The sequence below is a fragment of the Semicossyphus pulcher genome, unplaced genomic scaffold (assembly GCF_022749685.1).
Source record: "Semicossyphus pulcher isolate SPU_LCO1_2020_fin unplaced genomic scaffold, fSemPul1.0.p SCAF_6, whole genome shotgun sequence".
In the NCBI taxonomy this organism is placed as follows: Eukaryota; Metazoa; Chordata; class Actinopteri; order Labriformes; family Labridae; genus Semicossyphus; species Semicossyphus pulcher.
The window spans coordinates 27,454,355-27,468,555 of NW_027211737.1; the positions used below are offsets into that span (position 1 = coordinate 27,454,355).

Genomic DNA, 14,201 nt, shown 5'->3' on the forward strand with positions numbered 1-14,201 from the left:
ACCATGGACGTCACACATGCGACACTTTCTGGATATCTGGGAAGTGTGCTCCTGCAATCACCGTTTCTCGTCAAAGAGAACGAAACTGAGATCTTCGAGATTATCACTTTAACGTCACATAATCCAAATTAAATTGCCAATTTGTGCTGCACACAAGTCAAGGATTGGGCTTTAGGTAAAAGCTGCCTTGGCGTTACAGTGCCAGAGGCTACACACTCCGTCATTTCTCATCAGTGACATCATAAAGACTGAAAATGTGGAATCTTTGCAGCAGCTGTCTGGTACAGCTCCAGTATTACCTGCCACACAGAGGTTCTTTTTGCAGTCTCATTACATTTATTACTTTTGATCATGAAAATGAACTAACAAGATCTAAGTAGAAGGCACAGAGGGAGGTTTATATTCATATTTGGCACCAACTGCGTATGAAAGAACATGGCAGAGTCTAATGGATGTTAAGTGGTTGATTTCATCCAGTTACATTTGCATAAAGAATAAACCATTGTTGCCTTTTAGAGGAAGACCTCGGTTTTGGTGCACAATGAAATGTAGCTAGTTGAAACACTGTTGTTCACTGAGTACCATCAGGGTTTGGTATTGAACAGCAGATGGCAGGAGTGACACTAAAGAGCAGATACTGGGTTAAAATGTTGACAGAAGGTTCTGGAAGAAAGGACAATGTACAAGCTAATAAAGTAATCTTCTTGATCATGAAGTTAGAACACAGGATAGGATTTTTCTTCCCTCATTATTTCAGCTACATTCATAGATGAACTTCTCCGGAGCTCAGAGTGTACAGGCTGGTAGCTGTGGTAGACTTGCTTACTGAAAAGGTTGGATGTTATCGAGGCTCGCTGTAGTTACAACCTTCTGGCTAGTATGGTCTCCCTCTTACGGTCTCACCCAGCTGCCTTAGCATGAACACAGCATTGTGAATTTACAAAGGACACTCTGTTGAAGTCATATGTATCTGAATTGTCAAAATGGTCTCTCTTGTAAGGCTGTGGTTTACAGGGCTACTCACTTTCACACTTGATGGTAAAGAGTATCAGTGTTGCAACTACCTGGAACATCTTGAAACACCTGAACAGACCATTAGCTGCTGAGTTGCCTGATAACACCCCGGTCTATCATGACTTTCAGACCCCCGTTTGACCACATGTCAAAACACTATCGATGTCATTCCTCTTTAAGATGACTGCCATTAGTCCAATGTTCTTTTTTAGGGATGGACATCACTGCAGGTCAGGGACCAGTCCTGACAGTCAGTAATGAATCTGTTTCATCAGCCACGGGCTGATTTTGTTTTCTGAAACTTAAATAGAAAAGTTCAATATGTATTAAAAATATAGAATATACTATAAATGTACATGCGTTCCTATTTTTGTGAAGAGGAAATATTTCCCAATGACCTGAGCAGAGTAAATAAAAGTTTCCATCTCTTTGAGTGAATTTGACTCATTCTTATTAAAAAGGTTATTTTAGGAACATCTGCAGAACATTGATGAAGTTCATTCTTTTGTCATCTAGACCGATCAGCTAACACATTATGACCACTGGCAGGTGAAGTAAATAACTCTGATTATCTTGTTACAATGGTCCATCAGTGGGTGGGCTATGTTAGGCAGTAAGTGAACATTTAGTCCTCAAAGTTGAGGTGTCGGACGCAGGAAAAATGGTTGTCGTCTAGACTGGGTCAGAGCATCTCCACAACTGCAGCTCTCGTTGGGTTTTCCCAGTCTGCAGGGGTCGTTACCTACCAAAAGTGGTCCAAGGAAGGAAAACCAGTTAACCAGTGACAGGGCGGCCAAGGCTGATTGATGCAAGTGGGGAACGAAGGCTTGGAAACGTTGGGTTCTGCCATTCATGTGTATGTTAATTGACATGTACCACCTACCAAAACATTGTTACAGACCAAGTACACCCCTTCATGGAAACGATATTCCCTAATGGTAGTGGCCTCTTTCAGCAGGATAATGTGCCCTGCCACACTGACTTGGCCTCCAAATTCTCTAGATCTAAATCCAATCGAGCATTCATACATTTTAAACTGACAATTTAATAGTCAAAAAGCAACCCCAGCCTCTGCAGGATTGATAGTTTGAATATAACTAGTCACATCATTTCAACTCGCCCACAACCCTCAACAGAAGTTTTAATAGATGGAGCATTATAATGAATAACTGCACACTGTATCATTAGCTGTCCCGGGAGACAAGTGATTTTTACATGAATGCAAACGTGTGGTCTTTGACAGCTTTTATTCGAAGGTGGAGGAAACATTTCGAATCATTTGAGTGCAAATGAAAAGTAACATTTCATCCATATACACGTATTTACAGATGCACTGGCACTTAGATGCGCTTTAAGAGGCAAGGTTAAGAACTCAATTAGTGGAAAGAAAAGGAGAGGGTGGTGAGCACACAGATCAGATAGGGCACACTCTGTTACATATACTCTACATGCTTTAAGTCTGGGAATGTTATGATGTAAAGAAAAACAGAGCACCAAACTCTGCTGAACCGTTTACTTTGGACTTCATGATTTTCAGATCTTTAAAATAAAAGAAGGAAAAAAAAAAGAAATGCTTAGCTAAGTGCATCTGATCTCCTTTCAGTCAGCTATCAGTGGACGCTGCGAGCTGCAGCATAAATCTGAAGGCCCTCAACTGTCTGGAGTGGTTTCCTCTTCTGGTCAGTTCCCAACAGAACTGCTGAAAGACAGAACCAGTAATGAACTATTTCTACAAGGCATCCACTGAGAAAATCTTCACCTCACTTACAGTGGAAGCATGGACAAGGTGTGAAGGCCCACTGAGATGCATTGTGGTATTTTAGACTGAAAATGCACCTGCATAATGCCTGGTCCCTGACCCTGTGCTGCTAACAAGCAGGCTACATTATCCTCTCCCTCTACAAACAAACTCTGCTTCAAAATAACAAAACAAAAAAAAAATACCCCAATGTGGGAATTATCACTATCACAAGCCTCTTTTCACAGTTAGTCAAAGTAACATTGAATTGTTGATAAAGATGGAAAGCGTGGCAACTCCACGGTGCAGAGGGGAAGGGGTGGGATGGAAAGGGCTTCTTTTTTTCACAAATTCACTATCTTGTATCGTTTCCCCCCCCAGTGGCATCAAGGACTTGTGATCTTGAGGCAAAACAAATAATAAAAAAAAAAAACTAATAATATGCAAGTGTCCAAATTCAGTTCATTTAGAGTCTATTGTAGAAAAAGAGGAAAAACTGATAAATTGAAGATCTGCAAAGCAAGTTCTTGGTTCTCAATTCTTCTCTTCGGCCTTCACCTCCTTTTTCTCATCTTCTTTCTTCTCAGTCTCCTTTTTGTCCTCCTCCTTCTTTCCTTCTGAAGCCTTGTCTTTTACGGAGAGTGTCTCCAGCTTCTCAGCCACTTTGTTTGCGCTATCAGTGTTGCCTGGGGTAAAACAGCGAAATGTGAGGTCAAATAAAAAGCTGTGACAGCTACAGCCCAATTCAGAGGTCTTCAGCTTCTTTAAAGAAAACTTTCTGGCCAGTTTCATTTTGGATCTTAAATTTACACCTGTTCACATAGAGACTATATTTATGATTTCTGGTGGACATCATTTAATAACATGACCACAGTATCACAGGTCCGTGTTCACACTTGTGAAAAGAATAATTGTATTGTAGCAGGACATAACGGCACCAGCCCTTCAGAAAGCCAGTAAAGTGTTACATTCTGCATGTTCATGTAGCAGACAGAAAAAGTTCGAGGCTGGAGCAGACAGCAAAGAACAGAGTGAGTCTGCATACTCATGAATGTGGTCATGTACGCTGAAATATTACACTAGTTTGAATATAATTTGAAACAGGCATCACATGGCTGAAGGTAATAAATATAGACATGTTGCGATGTAACAGTGTTCAGAATTCTTTAGGGAAAAAAAGATTTGCGTACCTGTCCCCTCAAGAGATTTTCTGACTTCCTCCTTGCACTCATCGAACTTTGCCCTGAACTTCTGAGCATCTGTAAACAGAACAGAGAGTTAGCATGTTATATGACAGCCAGTGAGGCTGCTTCGTGATGTTGCTTTGAGAAACAGGGATAAAACGGATCAACCAGTAAGAAAAGACAGCATTCAGCAGCTGTTAAGTTCAGATGCAGAAAATAGACTTCTTACAGCTGCTAGTCGGTTCAGTGTCACCCCATTATAATCCAAATTAAAACACCCCCTACGGCACCTTTCAAATGTAACGCGGGATTAGATATATAAATACTTACTTTCTGCATTTAAAAAGCGTATTGCCAGGAGTTCAGGTTTGGGGCATTCGTCAGCATAATCTGCTAGTGTGTTCCACACCCACGCCCTGTCACTGCCAGCGTTGGGCTTCAGCTCCATCGTAGGGACAACTGTAGTTCACAAAAGGAAAACAACGTCAACATGAGACATGAGGTATAAGCACTTTACAAAGTCACCATATCTAGTATATTCAAAACTACAAGCTGGACTGTTTTCCAAGTGGAATACTGCATAATCTTGATTTTTTTTTGCTTCTCACTGGAACCAATAGTTAGTCAACATTAATAACACTTGGGAAAACTATTTGTCCTGTTAATCCTTTTTTGTCCTGCTGTACTTGTCTGGGGGAATACAGATGTTGAGTATAAAGCAGTTATTTGAGTTATATTTGTAAACATGACTCACTGTGATGATTGGCACAAATCTTCAAGGTTCGGTCTCTCCTCATCAGGACGCGGATCGTGCCCTTCTCTCTGTGTTTCAGCAGCTTGATGTCGCCCGTTCCTCTCTCCTTCCACTCTGGTGGGTCATTCTCAGAGGCAAAACGATATAGTTTAGCCCGCCTGGGAAAACGGGGGTGTACTTCATTAACAGGATGCCACAATGAAGAAAACAAACGGTGCCGGCTTACCAAAAAGTCCCATTTGTAGCAGCAAAATGCATTTCAGGTCATTTCACCTGTCATCAAAGCCAGACAGGTAAACTTTTAAAGCCACTCACATTTTAAAGAGTTCCTCCTCATCCTCTTCTAATGTCTTAACATCCTGCTCAGGAAGGGACACGATGGGGTCAAAGTGGGGATCATGGTTAGATTCCTCTGCATTATCTGCAGTGGTGTCATGGTCTTCCTGATCCTAAAAAGGAAAAGCAGCAGATGAGTAAACTCAAAGCAAAAATGTCCACTTATTTGAGTCTGATGTCAGAGTAAGTTAATGAAATTAGGCATGTGGTTAAGTTCTGTGTCGTGCTTTAAAACTGGCTGGAACAAAGTGACTTCTGACACCTAAAAAACAGGCCATGAATGCTTGAATGGAGGGATTTAAGAGCTCATTGGTTGAGTATAGCTTTTGTAGGGGGAACTAGCAAAGCCTTTAGTAAATGGTTGCTGCTGAGCCAAGCATCTTTAATTCTATTTGGGGTTGAACCCCTCACATCGATGTATGTCAGAGTAAATCCACGCAACTATCAAGTCATGAACATACTACATATATAAATAAAAAGGCTGAGGACAAAGAAGCTGTGACAAAACGTGAAAAGGCTGTATGTGAAAAAGGTAGCACTGTGCAGTGTCATTTAGGGGTCACGAAACAGTGAACACCTGGTGACTTTCCTTTCCTCGAGGTTGTGAACCTACTTTGAGCTTATTACGCTTATTAGCCGCATAGCTAGTTAGCCGTTTCCCACAATCACGCAGAAGTCTTTGCGCCTTAAGTTAGCTCAAAGATATAAGTTACATACCTGCTACTAACGCTTAAAGGAGAAGTTTGGTATTTGTATTCTATTTTATTTAGTTATTTTTTATTTACAAACTTGGGTGTCAAAATGACTCATAGGAACAAAACTTTTGATATCGGTCTAGTAGATGTCCTCCACTGTAGCCGCGTTAACGCAGCAATGGCTGCAACATAATCCCCTGGGGCAATTGCCCCCGATCAAAGTACACCCACTAAAAGTGCTTGTTTTTGCCACTGACAGGCTCAGATTGTTACTCCAGGTGCCTAACAACATTACAGAAATGATCCCTACAAAAACCATCCTTTTTTGTGTCCTCTGAAATCCTGTGGGTGGTGAGATGTTACCTGAACAGGACGGTGGAAAAGTGATTTAGAGTTGGATAAAATAAGAAATAAAGTTTAATGCTGATAAGTGGATCTATGGTGATTTACATATAAATTATAGAATTAAATATAATTACCAGAATAAAGTTAAGTGCAAAATCTATAGTTCTTATGAGTCAATTAGTCAGAATTACTTTCAGACCATCAGCGACAAAATGTATTATTTCTATGTAGTTATTTTTAACGCCTGAAACTGATGGAGGCGTCAGATGAAGCGATTAACTGCACGCTGCCTTCGTTAACCTTTTCCAGGGCAAATATTGAAAGTGAGTGATACATATGATTCCTAAAGAAAGCCGGATGAGATTCTTTGTTAAATCCCACAATTTAAGCATGTACAGGACAAAATCAGCAAAGACATAAAAGGTAGGGCTTTGTCCACATGGGGGCGCCAAAATCAACACAAACCGAAAGTTCCTCACAGTAGCTTTAAGATAAAGCGTTTAATGAATACAAGATTAAGCCGGACATTAGCTTGAATAATTAGGAGGTCATATTAAAAGTCGGGTATTTACGCAGTAGCATTTTACTTAATTTATGTTCACAAAAAGTTGTTCAACTTTGTTTTGGAAGACAACCCATTGTGAAGTTGCCTCGCTAGTTAACGGGGCCTTTTCACCAGCATGCTAGAAGAAAGCTAACCGTTTGTCTCTTAACGCCACTGCGTGTCGCTAACTTATTATACCAGGGTAGATTTCACATGGATTTAAGTGACATGATGTTTGGGTTTACTGCCATTCAACATAATTTAACCGTGTTACTGTTACCTGCCAGAAAACACGCAGTCACTAACTCCAGCGCCCTGCTAACAGAGGCTAACCTCTGCGTCGGCTAACCTCTGTTAGCATCTGAGGCAGACAAAGGCTGGAGCCCCGCTATCCTAACACCTGTCTCGTTAGCAAGCCGGTTACACGCAGATAATTATACACCCTATTCAAACAGCCGACGTCAACGATAAGTTCCATCATTAGCAGTTTGAGCCTCCCTAAGCAGCTCGTGAGCAGAGTGTGTTGCTAATGTTAACATGCTGGCTGCACACTTCAAAAGTACTTTGTCAACCTGAACGGTTAGGATGATAAAATATTGCACTGGACACCTGGAAATTTCTGTATTTCTGTCAGAAAAATCTCAACCTTTTATTACAATCTGTAGCATTCACAACATATCAATGAGCTTTTCTAGCATCTCGAAAGCCATCATTGTCGGGATTTCTGGCTCGCAGCTTCCTTTGCAAACTTTGACGAATTATGACACATAAAAAATGTGTTTGTCTACAAATTCTGATTTTAACTCGAGCATAATAAACTAGATGACCTAAAATAAGTGACCTTACCTTTGGGTCTGCCATAGTAATGTAGATGTTTGTAGATTATGGAAGTAGTTTGATAGATTCAAATCCCGGTCTGGCCGCCGTTTCCCTTCTGCAACTCTCACTTCCTGCTACAGCTTTCGCGCGCCGAATTTCCTACGTATGCCCGCGCCCACATTGTGACAGCGCGCGCACCGCCTCGTCTCAGGGACTGCCTATATCAATCACACTTGAAAATCTGTTTGTGTTATATAATAATATATATATATATATATATATTTAAGATATAAATTAGACATTATATAAATCCTAAACCCTTTAACTTTATTGTAACAAATATATGTCATAAATTTGATTTTTAAAATAAGCCATGGTCACCGATAAATCACTTATAAATCAATACAGTTATTAATAAAATAACTTTTGAGCATACATTTGAGCATAAGATATTAGGTAATAATAAAAAGAATTCAATTCACTTATCATAAACAAATGGCTAGATGGTGAACATAGAGATGGGTCTTGAAGAATAACTAGATTTGAATGTTTAATATTTTAGTATGGATTTTAGGTAGACTTTTCCCTGGAGGAAAAATAGTTTTTGACGTTAAAAAGATTAAAAATAATATAATAATTATAATAATTTTACTCAGTTGTATACAAAGCAGCTTTTTCAAACGAGAAAATGAATCTACATGAATATAATGGCTGAGCTCTGAAATGGTTACTGTCACTTTAAGAAAGTTAAGAGTTCACCGCTGCACACACGTGGTTAAATCAACATGGCGGCGCCCTTTACATTCTAGTGAGAAGAGGTTTTGAGAATAAATGTAAGAAGGTAAGGTAAATAAAAATAGTTATCTGAGCTTTAGCTGAATGTGGCCATGGGCTATATTTAGTACGGAAGGATACTATCAAAAGTTAGATATTAAAAAAGACAAATACTGACACTATCGTTTATACTTAACAAGAAAGGCGCAACTTAACTGAATGTTTTTTGCCACCTCAGTCTTTAGCTTACATTAGATACCCCTATATGCAGTGCAAGTGAAGAAAAAGCCAAGTAAGTTCATGCAGTTGTTACATTTACCTTTCGCTATTTAGAATTTGAATGTTTTGGCGGCTTTTACTTTTTCCATCGATATCTAAAAGTTAAAGTTCTAGCAATTATTCAAGAGTTACATTGTCTCCTTTATCATTTGAACGACTGCAGTGCTCTATTATTAAGTTTGATTAAACTTAATTGTTTGATTAAACTTAATAATAGAGCTGTTTTTCCACGTTTGTCTTTTACAAGTAGTAATCAATAATCTATGACTTTTGTCACCAACAGAGTGATGGCAGATGTTAGTGGCAGCCCAGTAGCTGATCCCTCTCCCTCAAAGGAGGAGAAGCCTGATGACCTCCCTCAGGACTCCAACAATGAGGATGTGAAGTCTGATGTCAAAGCTGAGGGGGAGAACGACGCAGCCTCTGACCCCAGCATGTACCGCTACATTAAAAACGACCTCTTCACATCTGAGATCTACAAAGTGGAGATCAGGAATCTACCCAAGTTCATCGGCTTCAATGACCTAAAGAAGTTCCTGGCCAAACACAGCCTCAACCCGCACAAAATCAAGCTGTTTGGCAAGCAGACATTTGCCTTCGTCACCTTCAAGAATGAGGAAGAGCGAGACAAGGCGATGAAGATGGTCCATGGCATGCAGTGGAAAGGCCAGGTGCTGAGCGTCAGGCTGGCCAAGCCCAAAGCAGACCCCATCCTGAGGAAGAGGAAGCAGGAGGAGGGAGAGGGAGCAGGGGGGCAGCCCCCGTCCAAACGAACAGAGGGGGATGAGGAAGAGGAGCCTCTTCACGTCCAGATAGCCAACGTGGTGACTCCTCTGTGGAAAGTGCCTTATGAGGAGCAGCTGAAGAGGAAGGAGCAGGAGGTGGTGGGGGTTCTGCAGAGGCTGGCCAAGTGAGTGCAGTCATTTATACAGAGTGTGATAAATCAATGCGTACATGTGTTTCCATGTGTGTCCATGACAGACGAAGAGCAGCTGTTGCAGGGTATCTACACTAGATTTTGAACATTACCATATTTCTTGAAGCTCTTGACACTGTGTCCACATTGAATAACTTAAAGAGTTTTTGATGTTTATTTTTGATGTATTTTTTAAGACACTGCTTTGGGAAAATGGCCGACAGGGTATTATGGGTATATTATTTGTGAATGGACAATACTATGAGTAAGAATATAATATGAACACAATTTACATTTTGCACACCTGAGAGAGAAAAGAAGATGACATATGTACAAGTCATTAAAAAATAGGCATGATGCAATTGGTTATTTTTCCTCCATACTTAGTTGAGCCTCTACCTCTGCTGCGTGGACACACTGTCGCCCTGTCCTTCGCCTGATGTCTGCTGCCGGCTGATGTTGCCCTGAAAAAACTGTTTGAGGGCATATCTAGAAAACACTTCAAAATAGTATTTAGAACGTAACATCAAACTCCTCCTCATTAAGGTTATTTCTGTATTTCATGTTTTACTGACTGATTCGGAAAAAACTCCCCAAACAATATCCCACCCTTAACAAAGTGCCTCACAAAGGCAGCAAAATAAAATAAAGTCATAAAGCATCAGGTTTTTAAAAGGAAGTAGTAAGCAAAACATAGGAAATGAAGAATAGTTTAAAAGATATGAAAGAAAGTTATAAAATCAGGAAAGGCTCTCCAATAAAGGGAAAGGGATTAATACTATACTGTTTATTTTTCAGAGAGATCGGCAGCACCAACAAAGCCATGTTGCCGTGGCTGTTTGCACAGAAGGGGAAGTACAACAAAATGTGTTGTCCACTGGAAGCTATCCGACCTTCTCCTACACAGGTATATTTACAGGTTTAGTCTGGCACAGTTCACAGATAACTAACACATTCTGGACTATTTGAACAGTTTACAGTAGTATTACTAAAGACGTATAAGTTAATTCCAATAAGTTCTGTCTACTGTATCTGTCCAACATCTTTCCCTTCATGTATCATTGCAGACAGATTACAGAAACAAGTGCGAGTTCCTCATTTCAGTGGGCGCAGACGGTGCAGATAAGACCATCGGTTTCCGCCTGGGGAAATATAAAGGCGGCTCCTGCGCCGTGGTGGGGCCGGCCGAGACGTGCCACGTGTCAGCTGAGGCCAAGAGGGTGGTCAGCGAGTTTCAGAAGTTCATCAGGTATTATAACAAGGTCATGATGGTCCGGAGGGAGGAAAGAACTTAATTCAGCTTGATAGCATCTTTTATGTCACTAAATTTGTAGTAAAGAAAAAATATAAATAGTTAAGTTGTTAACTTTCATGTAACAACTTCTCCTGCACACAGGACAACACCATACTCTGTGTACAGTCCTGAAACGTATGAAGGGCACTGGAAGCAGCTGACTGTACGGACTACGAGGACCAAACAAGCCATGGCTGTAGCGTTCTTCAACCCACAGGTGAATAAAAGCTCTGTTCACAAGCTGCGTGTCATCCGGTTTCTTCATTGATATATTTTCTTTTTAAACTCTTTTACGCGTTTTATGATTTAGAAACTTGAAGAAGAGGAAATCAATGCATTAAAGAGCTCCATGAAGAAGTACTTCACAGAAGGAGAGGGGAAAGACGGCGGAGTAACCTCTCTTTACTTTGTTAGAGAGGGTCAGAGGTAAGAACAAAATATGATGCTTCATCTCAGCTCTTACTGTGGAGGGCGGACTGTAAAGATGCCACTAAAGTTTTGTTCTCGGCTTTGAAGGACTTCTCCTAACCTGGAGGACTTGCCCTGTGAGCTGGTGGCGGGAGAGGGCAGCATTCACGAGGAGCTGCTGGGTCTAAAGTTCAGAATATCTCCTCATTCCTTCTTCCAGGTAAAAGAAAGATTTGCCCGTTTATTAAGGAGTTTTATACTTTTAATATACGGTATCTTTGGAGTACTTTCTTGCTTGTATATTGAAACACACAAATGCATGCATAAGATCATTTAAACCAGCCACCCAGCGTTTGGAATAGCAATGTGACAAACAAATGATGGTGGACAAAGATGGAGGACACCAGGGTCAGAGCTGTGTTTTGTGATAATAATGGAGTTGAAAAGGAGATGTTTAAGGCTCTATATGGGTTTTAAAAGATGCCAGTTGCCAAAGCGACATTGGCTCGTGTTGTCAATCACCATTCATCAAGTCACTTAAGGTTTCTCTTGTGCCTGAAGACTACTTACTCTTAATTGAAGCTATAAAAGTCCCTCTAAATGGCGTTGTAAAAACTACGATCATTCCCAGTTCTGTGTCAAAACAAGATAAAGTTGCGGGGACCAACTGTTCTTAAAACTGAAATGAAAAAGTTCTTCCTGCTGAAAAAGCCTTGTGTAACACAGCTGTAAATCAAGTTAACTTAAGTGTGTGTGTGTGTTACCCTGCAGGTGAACACAGGAGCTGCAGAGGTGCTTTACTCTGCCGTAGGGGAGTGGGCTCAGCTGGACCAGGACAGCACAGTGCTGGATGTGTGCTGTGGGACCGGGACCATCGGCATCTCTCTTGCTAAGGTGACTCCAGAAACAAAACCTCTTCTGTGACTGATGAATAAAAACTGACATGAGTCAATGGATGCTGCATCAGACTGCACATGTACCTTCTGCATGTATACTGTTCATGTTGTCTCTGTTGTCATCTTAAGATTCTTTATGAAATACCATTAAGAGCAACTACATTTAAGTAGTCACTTCCCACATGTAGCTACCTACACTATGTTAAATAGCTGTGTCAGGGTTTGTACAGTTATTGGAGTTGCAAAGGAAACCCTTTTGAAGCATGGATGAAAATTGAATTTTTGGCAGGTTTTGATGTCTCTGATGATTTGTCTCTAGCGAGTAAGGAAGGTGATTGGGATCGAGATGTGCCAGGAAGCTGTGGAGGACGCCAAAGTTAACGCAAAGCTCAATGGTAAGAGACAAGACAACATCCACCTACCTGTGGTAATTTGTGTAGGGAAGTTGAATATTTGTAAATATGGGACAGTCAGTAGAATTTAAGGAGTCAAGAGGTCACTTGTAGGTTATCTTACAGAACAGAATCAACTAAAAGTTTGATCTGGATGTTTCAACTGTGTCTCATGTGTTTGTACTTGAAGGTCTGAGTAATGTTGAGTTCCACTGTGGAAAAGCCGAGGACGTGTTCCCAAACATCCTCAATGCTCTCGTGTCTCCCAACATCACAGCCATCGTGGATCCACCGAGGGCCGGCCTGCGTGAGTAACAACCAAAACATGAACTTGAATTTTACAGATTTTAAGATATGCCGCATATTAACAAGTTTTGTCTTAATTAAACACAGATTCCAAGGTAGTTCTTGCCATCAGAAGGGCAGAGCATCTGAAGAGGCTGGTTTATGTGGCATGCAATGCTAAGGCAGCAATGACCAACTTCATTGAGTAAGTCACAATGGGTTGTAATCTTTCTGAAGTACCAGTTTGGATTAAATCATTTTGTTAGTGGGGATAAGAGTTATCAGAATGAACATAAACTCTTAAAGGGGCCATATCATTTGAATGGATATTCTCATATTTTGCATGGGTTTCCCATTTTTGGTTGTTGTGAAAACTGCATAATTCTGTGTTTTCCCAGAATAACATTTTTAAAAAGGTCGCCTCTGAAATGGGCCGTTCAGAATAGCTGCAGGTTTCTACGTAGAACCTTGCTTTCGCTGAAGTCGACCAATCGTCATTCCAATACCTCCTGGGTTGCTGCACTTGCTCCGGTGTATCGTCCTCCCACTCAGGGCCTGATACTGGCTCGTACATATAAGGCAGAATAACCGATCCTAGAGCAGCCATGTTTTCTACAACTTTGAAGTGACAGTGCAGTGCAGCCGCTCCCCCACGCAGGATCACACACGTAGAGGAGGGGCTATGTGGTCACTCCAAATACTGTCAGCCAATCAGGGCTAAGGTCCAACCTTTGAATGGCAAATAATTTGTATAATTAAATTAAAATATGTATACAGTATTTTAAAACGAAACAAACTTTACCGTGATTCAAAAACATGTTAGAATAATAGAAAATTGATTGCATAGCTAAATATGTCCCTTTTTAAAAGATATCTGTATAACCAGGTACCATTTAAAAATTGTGATTCTTATGTTGGATTATTCTGCTTTTTAGTCTGTGCAGAGCGCCATCCAACAGAGTCCACGGGGCCCCGTTCCGTCCGGTGCGAGCCATGGCCGTGGATCTGTTCCCTCAGACGATGCACGTCGAGATGCTTCTGCTGCTTGAGAGAGTGGACTACGAATCCCAGAAGTCGCAGAGCAGCAGCACTCAGGAAAAAACAGTGTCTTAGCTTTAGAAACAGGGGCGTTCAATAGCAGAAACGTATGTGCACTATCAGCACTGCGAACAGCCTGGGAAACAGTAACAGTTCCTTGTTTTTGTATTTGTTGAAGTAATTGCAAGATCTCAGTCTTAATTTTGAAAGGCATCCAAATTAAATAACACTTTACCATTCATAAGTACTCATTCAGTTAAGTCCTTTATTATAAAGATTTATGGACTGTTTATTTGCCTGTTTATACTGTTAAAGAAGCTTTGTCAGCTTGTTCCTTTAAAAGGTGAAATTTTGAGCTCTTTCCATTAAGACCGTAAAGTAATCTACATTAATATTACTCACACACCTTGTTCAGATGTTAATAAACAGCTGTAACCAATAAAGAGCCACCTTAATATGTTAACCCCTTCTTGTTTCTGAGTGTTTTGTC

The 14,201-nt window shown here is 40.7% G+C and overlaps 2 protein-coding genes and 1 non-coding gene across 4 annotated transcripts; 1 reads left to right on the plus strand and 2 right to left on the minus strand.

The window, feature by feature from the left end:
- Window positions 1–2,242: 2,242 nt before the first annotated feature.
- ranbp1 (RAN binding protein 1) lies at window positions 2,243–7,557 on the minus strand. Its single transcript, XM_069682873.1, has 6 exons — window positions 7,457–7,557; window positions 5,006–5,139; window positions 4,691–4,848; window positions 4,267–4,395; window positions 3,943–4,011; window positions 2,243–3,438 (listed from the first exon to the last, which is right to left on the minus strand). The coding sequence occupies exons 1-6, from the start codon at window positions 7,469–7,471 to the stop codon at window positions 3,287–3,289; spliced, it is 657 nt and encodes a 218-aa protein (XP_069538974.1). The 5' UTR covers window positions 7,472–7,557; the 3' UTR covers window positions 2,243–3,286.
- Window positions 3,665–3,793, minus strand: LOC138610998 (small nucleolar RNA SNORA77). Its single transcript, XR_011309592.1, has one exon. It is a non-coding gene; the product is annotated as a small nucleolar RNA SNORA77 (small nucleolar RNA).
- A 656-nt stretch (window positions 7,558–8,213) lies between the features above and the next one.
- trmt2a (tRNA methyltransferase 2 homolog A) lies at window positions 8,214–14,174 on the plus strand. Of its 2 annotated transcripts, none has more exons than XM_069683354.1 (12): window positions 8,214–8,270; window positions 8,766–9,392; window positions 10,197–10,305; window positions 10,466–10,647; window positions 10,795–10,909; window positions 11,003–11,118; window positions 11,209–11,320; window positions 11,872–11,994; window positions 12,316–12,391; window positions 12,579–12,695; window positions 12,782–12,878; window positions 13,609–14,174. In XM_069683354.1, the coding sequence occupies exons 2-12, from the start codon at window positions 8,770–8,772 to the stop codon at window positions 13,784–13,786; spliced, it is 1,848 nt and encodes a 615-aa protein (XP_069539455.1). In that variant the 5' UTR covers window positions 8,214–8,270; window positions 8,766–8,769; the 3' UTR covers window positions 13,787–14,174. The 2 variants fall into 2 exon arrangements, with proteins under 2 accessions (XP_069539455.1, XP_069539456.1); XM_069683355.1 differs by lacking the exon at window positions 8,214–8,270 and adding an exon at window positions 8,421–8,495.
- The last annotated feature ends 27 nt before the right edge of the window (window positions 14,175–14,201 follow it).

Excerpts from the sequence above, each read along its gene's own strand:
- ranbp1 (XM_069682873.1), bottom strand. Across the intron at positions 4,396-4,690 it reads GATTTGTGCCAATCATCACA|TTGTCCCTACGATGGAGCTG; the intron begins GTGAGTCATGTT and ends TGTGAACTACAG. Across the intron at positions 4,012-4,266 it reads ACGCTTTTTAAATGCAGAAA|ATGCTCAGAAGTTCAGGGCA; the intron begins GTAAGTATTTAT and ends TTCTGTTTACAG.
- trmt2a (XM_069683354.1), top strand. The coding sequence starts at position 8,770 with ATGGCAGATGTTAGTGGCAGCCCAGTAGCTGATCCCTCTCCCTCAAAG. Across the intron at positions 9,393-10,196 it reads GTTCTGCAGAGGCTGGCCAA|AGAGATCGGCAGCACCAACA; the intron begins GTGAGTGCAGTC and ends TTTATTTTTCAG. Across the intron at positions 12,696-12,781 it reads TCCACCGAGGGCCGGCCTGC|ATTCCAAGGTAGTTCTTGCC; the intron begins GTGAGTAACAAC and ends AATTAAACACAG.